This window comes from Mesoplodon mirus (assembly GCF_964341445.2).
Source record: "Mesoplodon mirus genome assembly, chromosome: 2".
NCBI lineage: Eukaryota > Metazoa > Chordata > Mammalia > Artiodactyla > Ziphiidae > Mesoplodon > Mesoplodon mirus.
In genome coordinates, this window is record NC_138977.1 from 164452677 (window position 1) to 164465516 (window position 12840).

The window sequence follows — 12840 nt, forward strand, 5'->3', positions numbered from 1 at the left end:
ATCATTAGAGAAATGCAAATCAAAACTACAATGAGATATCATCTCACACCAGTCAGAATGGCCATCATCAAGAAATCTAGAAACAATAAATGCTGGAGAGGGTGTGGAGAAAAGGGAACACTCTTGCACTGCTGGTGGGAATGTGAATTGGTACAGCCACTATGGAGAACAGTATGGAGGTTCCTTAAAAAACTACAAATAGAACTACCATACGACCCAGCAATCCCACTTCTAGGCATATACCCTGAGAAAACCATAATTCCAAAAGAGACATGTACCAAAATGTTCATTGCAGCTCTATTTACAATAGCCCGGAGCTGGAAACAACCTAAGTGTCCATCATCAGATGAATGGATAAAGAAGATGTGGCACATATATACAATGGAATATTACTCAGCCATAAAAAGAAACGAAACTGAGCTATTTGTAATGAGGTGGATAGACCTAGAGTCTGTCATACAGAGTGAAGTAAGTCAGAAAGAGAAAGACAAATACCGTATGCTAACACATATATACGGAATTTAAAAAAAAAAAAAACGTCATGAAGGACCTAGGGGTAAAACGGGAATAAAGACACAGACCTACTTGAGAATGGACTTGTGGATATGGGGAGGGGGAAGGGTAAGCTGTGACAAAGCGAAAGAGAGGCATGGACATATATACACTACCAAACGTAAGGTAGATAGATAGTGGGAAGCAACCGCAGAGCACAGGGAGATCAGCTCGGTGCTTTGTGACCGCCTGGAGGGGTGGGATGGGGAGGGTGGGAGGGAGGGAGATGCATGAGGGAAGGGATGTGGGAACAGATGTATATGTATGACTGATTCACTTTGTTATAAAGCAGAAACTAATAAAAAGAAAAAAGAAGAAGAAAAAATAAAAATTAAAAAAAAAAATTAAAAAAAAATAAAAATGGTGACTTTTTCAGAACATTATAGAGATCAAACTAGTCATTACCAGTAGAGAGAGGGAAGGGAAGAGGGGCAAGATAGGGTAGGGGCTTAAGACGTACAAACTACTATGTATAAAAGAAATAAGCTACAAGGATATATTGTACAGCATAGGGAATATAGCCAATACTTTATAACTTTAAATGGAGTATAATCTATAAAAATATTGAATCATGATGTTGTTTACCCTAAACTAACATAATATTGTAAATCAACTATACTTCAAAGAAAAAAAATAAATGCTATTTTTAGAGCCCCAAAAGCACTTGAAAGTTGGTCATATTTCCAGGGTGTGCCTGGCAAATACTAAGAATTCAATAAATCTTGGTTATATTTATTGTTATTAGGTATATGCACCTATTCATGTATATAGAAAATGGATACTTAATAATCTAATAACTGAATGATAAAATGAGCCTAAGAAATCATCTCTGCAAAGATAAGAAGACAGGATTTCAATCACATGAAAAGTTAAACTCTCTTAAAATTGTATGGCGGGCTTCCCTGGTGGCGCAGTGGCTGAGAGTCCGCCTGCCGATGCAGGGGACGCGGGTTTGTGCCCCTGTCTGGAAAGATCCCACATGCCACGGAATGGCTGGACCCGTGAGCCATGGCCGCTGAGCCTGCGCGTCCGGAGCCTGTGCTCCGCAGCGGGAGAGGCCAAAACAGTGAGAGGCCCGCGTACCACAAAAATAAATAAATTAAATAAATAAATTTTAAAAAAATTGTATGGCAACAAATATGTTCAATTAATCAGACTTACAACTAAACATAGTTTGGGTCATCATATTTTAGGAATAGAAGGTGCTCATGATTGCCTAGTACAATCACCTTATTTTATACATGAGGAGGATTATCTTAAGTGATTAAATAAATTGCCAAGGTAATGTAGCTAGATAAAATGACAGTAGCAGGACAAAGTTTTCTGATCCCCACTCTAGTGTTCTTTTAATCTATATTGGATTTATTAAACAATCACAGCAAATATAAAGTAAAATAAATCATTAAAGGGACTTAAATTACATTAATAAAAATCTCAAATCTTTTCACAAAGTTTTTATAGCTGTATTCTTTTTTAATATTTTATTTAATATTAATTCAATATTTAATAATTAATTGCTTCTAAAATTTAAAATCAGTCATCATAAAAGAAACAACAGGTGGATTATGCTTTCTTTAGCATTTAATAAACTTCCTCTATCATGACAATGAAAGACAGACAGAAATCATATAAACAGATTGCTATGACTGAAATGCTTACACAATTCCCCCAAAACAAACAAAACAAAACCACAAAATCCTTAAACTTCTCAAGCTAAGTAAACTGTAATACTGCCAAAATGGTTTAAAGTAGGCCAACTAAAAAAAAGTAACTATGAATTGACATAATAACATCACTGCAACAACTGTCAGGTGAAAAGTGGTTTCTGATTAGTATTATGAAAAAGCACTTATTTGACATTTTCTTCCCCAATATATCAGTCACAACACCAGTGTGAATGCAAGCTTATGCATTTAATTTGATAAAACTACTCAACCAATTAAACCTGAAATACTATCAGTGTTCTTAAAGTACAGTAGGAGTATGAAATACCACATAAGAGAACAGCTGTAAGCATATGTATTAAAATACTCTCTCACTCAGTATACAGAACACTGATGCTATCAGTATCAGAATAAGATGCTACCAGCATCCTCCAGTATGTAAATAATCATGGCTCTATTTGACAAATTTACATGTAAAGAGAGGAAAAAGAGAAAAGAAAAAAAAATGAAACAACAGAAACATTAGGTCCATCTAAAAAAGACACTTGGGTCTGATACTTTTGGGATTACTATCACCAGAACAAAAAGAACCATATTAAAGTAAATGGGTAAGGCGCAGAATGTTATAATTTAGACTGTATAAACAGAATGAACTTTTCAAATCCTCAAAAGAGTTTTTGTTTATGCTTTATAAATTGTAAACTCTTTTAAACAAACTGGTAATAATGACTCACTTGTTCACTTTGTTAAAATATTGTAGATGATAAATTTTATAGAACTTGATATGAATCCTTCAAAACAGGAATCAAAGTATATGTTACTTACTTCATAGTTTCACATTTCCACTCTCCAGATACAATAAGAATTTTTGAAAACTCAAAAGAGTCACAGTATAGGTAAGTACTTTCATGTAAATTCCCATAAAGTTCTTAAAGCTGGACATAAAGCCATCTCTTATACTCATCTATTACTAAGAATAAAGAATAGCCTTTAAAAGTCTTGATAACTTTACTGAGCATCAGTAAAATTTTCAACTTAAAATTTACTTGTTTTACTAATACATTTCCATGGAGTTCAGGGAACACAACTTACAGGGTACATTAAAATGTAACCTTTGAACCTCACAGTGTAAAACATCACTTCCTGGGCAGAGATAGTACTCCAAGAACAATCAATCACTGTTAAGAAGAATATACACTCAACATTGTTAATTAGTGTTGATGCACTCTTCTCTATGCCCTCATCTGTCATGAAGATTGTTTAAAAATCTGAGTTATTAGTCTTTATTTGGGAAAGGATCTGTTTAATATCTTTAAGAGCAGAAATCATTCATCCATCCACTCTATACTGGAGCATGATAATTCCTACTCCCAATACAAGTTACTGATAACCACCACCCCTCCACTAACTAAGATGCTATAAATCAGGAAGGGGGCAGCTCCTATGCAACCCTGTTAATTTCTGTTTACAATCTATCCAACTGAGAATGTTAGCTAGTCAGGGAAGAAACTAGGTGATGGATCAGATAGTAGGAAAACATAACAGCTTAAAGATAGAAAATAACAAAATGACAAATTAAAATGCCATGTGGTTATAAAACATGGATTGAATACAAAATTAATCTTTAAAAAATTAATATTCCTGAGTGTTCATTTCATTTTAATTTGAACTTTCCCTGAAACACTAAAAGAAAAACTAAAAGTGTATTTGAGTGCAGACTCTGATTTTTAAATAAAGCACCAAAATTTAAAATTTGTAAATAAAAAGTTGAAAGTGTAAGTTTCTATCAGTATGTAAAAGTCACAAGAAAATGCAGCAAAATTCTTAATTTTTTTAAATTTATTTAACCTAAAGTCATGATATAAAATCTATGACATTTTATCTCTAACATGATCCAGCATAATATAACTTCAATGTGTTTCTTAAGAAACTCTGACATTATTCACCAGAGTGGAATTCACTAGGCCAGTTGGGCCTGAAGGCCATCTAATAAGTTCCCTGTTACCTACTATGTATTTTTCCTTATTAAGAAAACCATTTTCCCTGAATAACATATCCCAGGCCATATACACTTTTAATTTCAACAGGGTCTTCCTGAAAAGACTTTTAACCATTCATTTGGTATTCATTCATTCAGACATTGTTCTAAGTGATGAGGTCCCTAGCTTTCACAGAGCTTAGACAGACAAGAAACAAACAAGAAATGATATCAGATGACAATGAGACTATGCAAATAACTGAAACAGAACGTCCTGACAAAAAGGGACTTGATGACTCGTTTAGATTTGAGTGGTCAAAGAAGGCAACTCTGAGGAGATGACATTTAAGATGAGATCCAAATGACAAAATGGAGCCAGCCAAGACAAGTGTGCCTTACACATATAGTGGACAAGGGAGCATTTAGTAGAAAATGAGGTCTGAGATGTAGGTAGGAGCCAGATAACCCTGTGCTTGATGAAATTGGATAAGGAGTTTGGATTTCATTCTAGTGTGATGAGAAAGCACTAGAAGGTTTTAAGGAGAGAAGTCATACAGTATGATTTGCCATTTGGGAACTGGATTTAGGAGATCAAAGCTAAGAGCAGGAGGAAGAGTTAGGAAGCTAGTGCCATAGTTCACATGAGAGTTGATTGTGTGTTGGGCCATGGTCAGGTGCACCTGTAATAAGCCTGTAATAAGTGGTCATATATTGAAAATCCCTAGGTTCTGCAGTGCAGGCTCTGATCAAGTGAGAGTGCCCCGATGCTGGGAGAGCAAGACCTTCAAGGCCAGGAAATCGGGTATTAAGCCTGGTGCAGAAGTTGCCTTAGATGGTAATATAATTGTTTCCAGGTGCTTATGTGGCTATATTCATAGCCAATCAGACAATGCACTATACTTGGAGCCGAAGACATCATCAAACTCCAATGGAACTTCCACAAAACACACAGAATAAGTAGATGACTTACCCTTTCCCATTTTTTTTTAATAAATTTATTTATTTATTTATTTTTGGCTGCATTGGGTCTTTGTTGCTGCACACAGGCTTTCTCGAGTTGAGGTGAGAGGGGGCTACTCTTCGTTGTGGTGCGCAGGCTTCTCATTGCGGTGGCTTCTCTTTGTTGTGGAGCATGGGCTCTAGGTGCACAGGCTTCAGTAGCTGTGGCACGCAGGCTCAGTAGTTGTGGCTCACAGGCTCTAGAGTGCAGGCTCAGTTGTTGTGGCACACGGGCTTAGTTGCTCCGCGGCATGTGGGATCTTCCCGGACCAGGGCTCGAACCCGTGTCCCCTGCATTGGCAGGTGGATTCTTAACCACTGTGCCACCAGGGGAGTCCTCCCTCTTTCCCATTTTGAAAGTTACTATCAGGAATATTTTTTTACCTCACTAGGGAAAAGTAGGGCCTTCCATGGAAATTTGAACATAATTTTATTTATTAATCCCAACAACCAGACAAAGCAAAAGAAATCAAATTCCTAGAAAACTTGAAGATGGAAGAGAAAAAGAACAAAATTAAGACACAGATTAGCAGGTCCCAATCACTCCTTAAGCATTATCTGTGGTTCAACCTTTGCACAAATTAACAATGGCTAGCTGAATACACATATCTGGCACTCGAGAATGTTTTCTCAATGAATTGCCCTACCCAACACACAGCATGAGAACTATCATGGTAAAAAGCAAGGAATAAGATGGCAACAAAGGAATTCTCTAGGAACCATTTTCTTCAGGCTACTTTTGTGAAATATCTATGTCAGCTGTACTAATTTGGAACTTGTGATCTTTCTAACTGAAGCTATAGTCCATGCTTTTAGAAGGCTATTATGGTTAATAATAATAACTAATAGTTACTGAGCACTTACAGTGTACAGGAAATATGTTCTAAGTGTTTTTATGTAATAGCTCATTTAATCCTTAAACCAACTTTATCAGACAGAAACCATGATACTTATTTCCAGATGAAGAAATTGAGACTTAAAGACATAAAGTAAATTGTCTGATGTTACACTGCTGATAAGTGAAGAAACTGGGCTTGTAAGCAAAGTCTGTCTAAACTTAAAACCCTCTGATCTTAACCATGACTCAATACTTCACTTAAAATCTTAAACAGTACAAAGAAATAACACTACTGTTTTATAACCTTTTAGAATTGAATATAAAATAAAATAAATTAATTTGTTTTAAGTACAGTTGACCCCTGAACAACACTGGTTTGAACTGTGCAGGTCCACTTACATGCAGATTTTTTTTTAATAGTAAATACGACAGTACTACATGATCCGAAGTTGATTCAATCCATGGATGCAGAACCGTGAATAAGGAGGAACAGAGTTTACAAAGGGCTGACTATAAGTTAAACGTGGATTTTTGACTGCAGGAAGGAACTATGCCCCTAACCCCTGTGTTGTTCAAGGGTCAAATATATTATATACTTTTAAGTATTATATACTGAAATAATTAACTTACTAATTATCAATTCTATTTCATTAAAGCAAGTCCCTTCCTCTGCTGGCTATATCATTAACCTACACTAGTTAAACCATAATAAAATGCAATTTTTACAAAAATAAACCTGTAATTCATCTTTGCCTAAAACTATTCTCAATCCTCAGCCCAAATTTCTGAGAGTTTACCATATTTTAATAAAAAGTACATGATTTTATAACTTCCTAATTATAAGCTCTTACTATGGGACAAATTCACACACACACACTCTTTGTATGGAAATTTTCTCTATCCCATCTTTTTGCTAAACTTTGGCTAAAAGTTGGCTACCGCTGCCAATATTTTCATAGCCTACACATACTTCTTTTCAACATATGCTTTCTATTCAAGCAAAGAATAGGACAGAATAACGAATTTTTAAAAGCTCATTTAGGCAGATGATGACTCTGTAGATAATGATCATAATAATTCAGCTTCAAACGTCTTCCCATCATGCTTCCTTTGCTTTGCCTTTAACCAGTATCTAAAGTCTTTGCTTTTAATTGAGGAAATTCATTGTCAATAGATCTACTCTAAAAGAAATGTTAAAGGAAGTTCTTCAAACAGAATCTGCTATCAAACAGACTCTTGGATCTAAACAGATAAATAAAGAGTGCTGGCAATGTAATAAGCAAATGTAAAATAAAATGTACCTTTTTTCTTATTTTTAATTGCTCTTAAAAGCCGAATGATTGTTTAAAGCAAAAATTATTTATAGAATATGTAAAAATATATCTGACAATAATAACACAAAGGATTGGGGCGGGAGGTAATTAAACACTAATGTTTAAGTTCCTTATACTACACACGAAGAGATATACTATTATTATTTGAAGGTAGACTAATTAAGGATGTGTAGTGAACATCTTAAGGAAACAACTAAGAATATAATATATAAATATATAATATGTATAAGTTAATAGGTGAAATAAAATGTAATAATAAATGATCAATTAACTCAAGAGAAAGCAGAAAAAGAGGAATAAAAAGAAACAACAGATTGAACAAATATAACACTCATCTGATGAATGAAAAAAGTCAGATGAAACAACTGTGAAAGCCTTGCCATCTGGAACATTCTCTGAATCTGGGAGCTGCTTCCTTAACTTGGAAAACCTTCCAATGTTTCATGAGGCCCTTGATATAGAAACTCTTAATAAAATCTCTTTAATTAGTTTGGTATTGCTCAAAAACAAAATCTTTGCTTTTTAATATAATTATATCCCCAAAATGAGTGCATATACTATAATGTAACATCAACTTGTAAACACAAATTATAAGATCATTCACTACATGATCATATTGATCATATGAAACTGGGCCAGTGACAGATAGCAGTAAATAATATCCAGGAAAATGTTCATCTCTAATCACTTAATTTTACACATGTAACATTCTGTGTGACTGCATACTCTATTACATGATCGCATTCTGAAAGAGAGTATTATAAATACAAGAAAGGGGTTAGAGCTAAACCAAAAGTAAAAAAATTCTTTTGACTTTCATGCAATTAAATCTCAAACATAACACTGTAACAGTTTTTTGCATAAATTCATATAATTATATAAATGTTTGTTTTTGAAACCCAGGAATGGCATCACCAGCACAGTCCAATAGCCCATCTAGCCTGACATCCTGTCTTAGACAGTGACCAATGGCAGAGGCCTCACAGGATAGCATAAACACATAACATAATGTATATAATTTTGCACCACTACACCATTACTCCAGATGTAGTTAGATTATATCCTGAAAGAAATGAAAACAAATCCAAACCCCCATCACTCCCTTACTCTATAATTTCCCAAAAGGTGAAGGAAAACTTCCAATAAAGCACAAATTTAACTATAATATAAACCAATGCTTTGGTGACATGACTAATGACTAACAAATGATCTCCTAAAATGAAAAGCTGCACTCAGAAACAGAACCTAAGCTCATCAAAACTTATGATTTGTAAAGGGGGATTTCAATGAATTGAAAAGCATCTGATTCACTCAATTAGATCTAAAAAATAGATGAGCAAAATTTAACTAAAGCTTTAAAAAAAAATGTTTCTTTTACCCAAGCCATACATTTTGTGATATGTGATACTGTTTTCTAGAAAGTATTATAAAATTTATATTTTTAACTCTTCAGAGAAATGATATTCACACCTGTTCTGTAATGGTTTTGAAGTAAGGCTTGGATTTATTGAATGTTCATCTAAGTGTGCAAAACCACATAATGAAAAAATCATGACTTGGTCCTTCAGGAAGTACTATTTCCTAAACAATTATAGACAAAAAAAATGCACTGTATTTTTAAAGACTTTTGGAGTAGATAATTCTCTTGGTAGTATACTTGGGTATTGATTTAACAAAGCTTATAGTCAGGAAACAGTTCCTGACCTGAATCCTCCATGGTATAATTTAAATTCATTTTCTCTTTTTCTGACCTCAAATAAGTTGTAGAAGATTAGGTAATATCATATCTTATATATTTGAGAACTCTTATTAAGGTCCCCTTTACCAGGGTAAATGCATTGCAGGACTATGAACCAAATAATAATCCTGTACTGAATGCAGTCTTATAATTTTTATATGCTGTATATCATAGCCCAAGAGACAGATCTCAAAAATTACTTATCCATCATTTTTACCAAGCACCACTCCTCTCCCAATATACTCTTTCTCAAAAAAAAAAAATCTATATTTAAGAACAAACCTCAAAAATTTAGAAAAGGAAGTTTATGAGCAATGAGAGCCAGGAACAATGCACACAAAATTCCATGCAGACACTGCTTCCTTCCCTAGAACAGGGTATCATTTAATGAAATGTATCTTTCAAAATCTCTGGGGCAGAGCTGAAGCTGCAGTGTAATATCATAAAATCTGCAGCTGTGTTGCTGTTCTTAATAGTCCACGCTGCTTCCTTAGACAACAGGAAGCCAAAACACACACACACTGCAGAACAGAACTTACCTTAACAAGGAATTGGCCAAAGCGGCAGAGCAATTACGATAGATCAAGCATCAAACTGTTATTGAAAAGACTGTACACATCTTTAGGAATTTTCTCCTCAACTTGCTCACTCCAGGAAAACAGTATCTATTTATGTTTCCAAACATCAATTTTTTTTTTAGGAATAAAAACTACAGGATAGACAAATAAAGTTTACTATATATAAATAAACATTAATAACTTACTTTTATTGCCCACCAAGGCAACCAGTGGCTGAGTTTCAGACTCCTCACTCACTTTCTTCACCACAGAATACCAATCTTCTAAATTCTCAAAGCTTTGATAATTTGTAATATCATATACCAAGAGGATCCCCTGTCGCAAAAGAGTTACAAAATATTTATAATATACTACTTTAAAAAATATTAATACTGAACACTGTTAAGTAATAGATATGTTGAATAGAGTATAAAAAGTACAAATGTGGACTGTTTGTATCTGACTTCAATTTAGGTATTAGCAGACAGATAATACTGAATGTCTTCATTCAAGATAAATCCAGCAATTAAGATACAATGCAGGGCCTCCCTGGTGGCGCAGTGGTTGAGAGTCCGCCTGCCGATGCAGGGGATACGGGTTCGTGCCCCGGTCTGGGAGGATCCCATATGCCGCGGAGCGGCTGGGCCCGTGAGCCATGGCCGCTGGGCCTGCGCATCCGGGGCCTGTGCTCCGCAACGGGAGAGGCCACAACAGTGAGAGGCCCGCATACCGCAAAAAGGAAAAAAAAAAAAAAAAAAAAAAAAAGATACAATGCAAGCTAAAGAATAATTTTATCAAACTGTAAGTGGTTTTCCAATGAGATATCTGGGATATGCCTGGTAAGTTTCAATAAAATATAAGAAAATCATATCATAGAGGTGAAAAAAGCTTCAAGTTCTACAATTCTGCCTGTCACTTTCATGAGGTCAAACATTTAAACCTTTCAATAAACAACCATCTGCTGCTGCTCTTTTTAAATATTTTCAAAAATGGAGATTCCATGACATCCCCTGACAGTCAATTTCAGTGTTTAACACAATTTTCTTTAAATGAAATAAGTCGATTTCCTCTTTCGGTCCTCTGTGCATTTGCAGAACAACATGAGAGTGTCCTCCTTATAATAACCCTTCATGTACTTGAAGATAGTTAAGTAACTCCTTCACCATCTCCTTTCCAGAATAAACAAACTCAATTCCTTAAACTTGCCTCAAAGGACCTATTTTCTATCCCTTTAATCATAGTTGTTGGTTCTTCCCAGGACATGCTACATATAGTTTTTTGACATCCTCTTTAAAATGAGCAATGTAAAACTGGACCTGATACTGTAATAAGAGCCTGAACAAAGCCAAATACAACAGAGGGATTGCTTCCTGCCTCTTATATATCATATTCCTTTTAATATATCCCATTATTTTGTGTGGGAAGGAGAAGAAGTATGTACACTCACAAAAATAACACTGCCACATTCTTGATTCTCATCCAATTTGTAGTCAAATACTTAATACAAAGCTCTCTGCATATTTAAGTCTGGACCCTAATGGCATTTATGTCTCCTTCTTCTTAAGTTATAATCATAAACGTTGACTACTTTTTTACACCTACTATGTACCAGACAGATATCTGGATCTTTTCATTAATCCTCACAAAAATCACGCAAGACTGGTATTATTATCCTCATTTTACTAATAAACACGAAGTCACATGGAGCCAGGATTTGAATCGAGGACTGAATGAATATAAAGTCCACCCATTCAGTCTACAAAAATTTGTATGCCAACTATATGCCAAGCATTGTGCTGGGTACCAGGGATATGAGGAACCACCTCAAGGAACTCACAGTCTTGCAGCAAAGCCCGGCACATAAACAGGCAAGTATATAACACAGAAGTCATGGCCAATGATATGCTGGTAAATATTAATTAACCAGCTTGAGGCACGGCAGCGGTGGGGAAGGGATGAGAGAGTGTTATTTGAAGCATCTGCCAATTTCTGTAGTGTAAATACTCCCCTGTGGTCATTTTAAAGCTATCAATGTCACTTCACTGAACAGAGTTGGGTAGGACACCACTACACAGCACTTCCACCATACAGATACACTAGATATAAATAACCTCAAGAGTGTAGACAACAGAAATATATAATAAAATAATCAGTAAGTGATGCATTTTGATCATATAAATCTTTGTTTTTAATATAATTTATGAGTTTTTATATGTTTTTAATCATGAATATATTCAATAACCGGCTCACAAAAATTCCTGAAAATTTAACAACTGACTTTCCCAATGTGGCTCTAGCTTACTACTATTATGAACTTCCAGTACTATGCTTTTTCCAGTTTTATTAAGAAATAGTTGACATGCATCACTGTACAAGTTTAAGGCATACAGCATGATGGCTTAATTTACATATATTGCATGCTCTTTTGTTAAACTACACTGGCCCCCAAGTCACTTAGCTTCTCTGGGTCTCAAGTTATTTTCCTCTAAAGTTAGATCATTGAATTAAACACTCTATATCCCTTTCAACTTAATTATTCCATAATTTTTAAGCAAAATTGTTTGTCTGATTTATTTTAGTAACTTATAAATCTATTTCTGCCTTCCCAAATGCTTTGAAGTAATGGCCAGCACAGAATTATTTGAAATAATGAACATAATCCTACTTTTCTTATTAAGAATAATGTCCCAGAATTAGCCTCTGAACAAAGCTAATATTCAATCTATTGACTCCACCTCCAGATGACATGAGTGATACAATATATTATGTTGAAAGAGCTCTGCCCTAGAAGTCAGATTGCCTTTGGATTGTATTCCTGGCTCTACCATCTATTGATCTTGGGCAATGCTTCTGTCATCCACCTTCATAATACCTGTCAAGCCTAACTGATTATGTAAAGTAATAAAAATACACAATTTAAAACTAACAAACTACACACTTACTGGGAACTTTTTTATTATTATTCTGAATGAATATGAATCACATTTTCAGGGCAAATGTGAGACTGTTTTCACTCTCATAAATTGAGCCTTGACCTATGGTGCCTATTAAACCTTAAAATTTTTAGAACCCTTCTAACGAATATATTAAAATATTCATCGCAACATGGTTCAATACCTGGACATAATAGAATATATGCAAATAAAACATGGCCAGTATCTCTTGATAATCAGTACTAGA

The 12840-nt window shown here is 34.8% G+C and overlaps 1 protein-coding gene across 1 annotated transcript in view; it reads right to left on the reverse strand.

Moving 5' to 3' along the window:
* The window catches only part of RAB28 (RAB28, member RAS oncogene family), a 102684-nt gene that overhangs the window by 70635 nt on the left and 19209 nt on the right, over positions 1–12840 (reverse strand). Inside the window, exon 4 of the mRNA XM_082637577.1 lies at positions 9867–9996. Coding sequence (XP_082493703.1) covers positions 9867–9996 — 130 coding nt within the window. The remainder of the gene's footprint in view (positions 1–9866; positions 9997–12840) is intronic.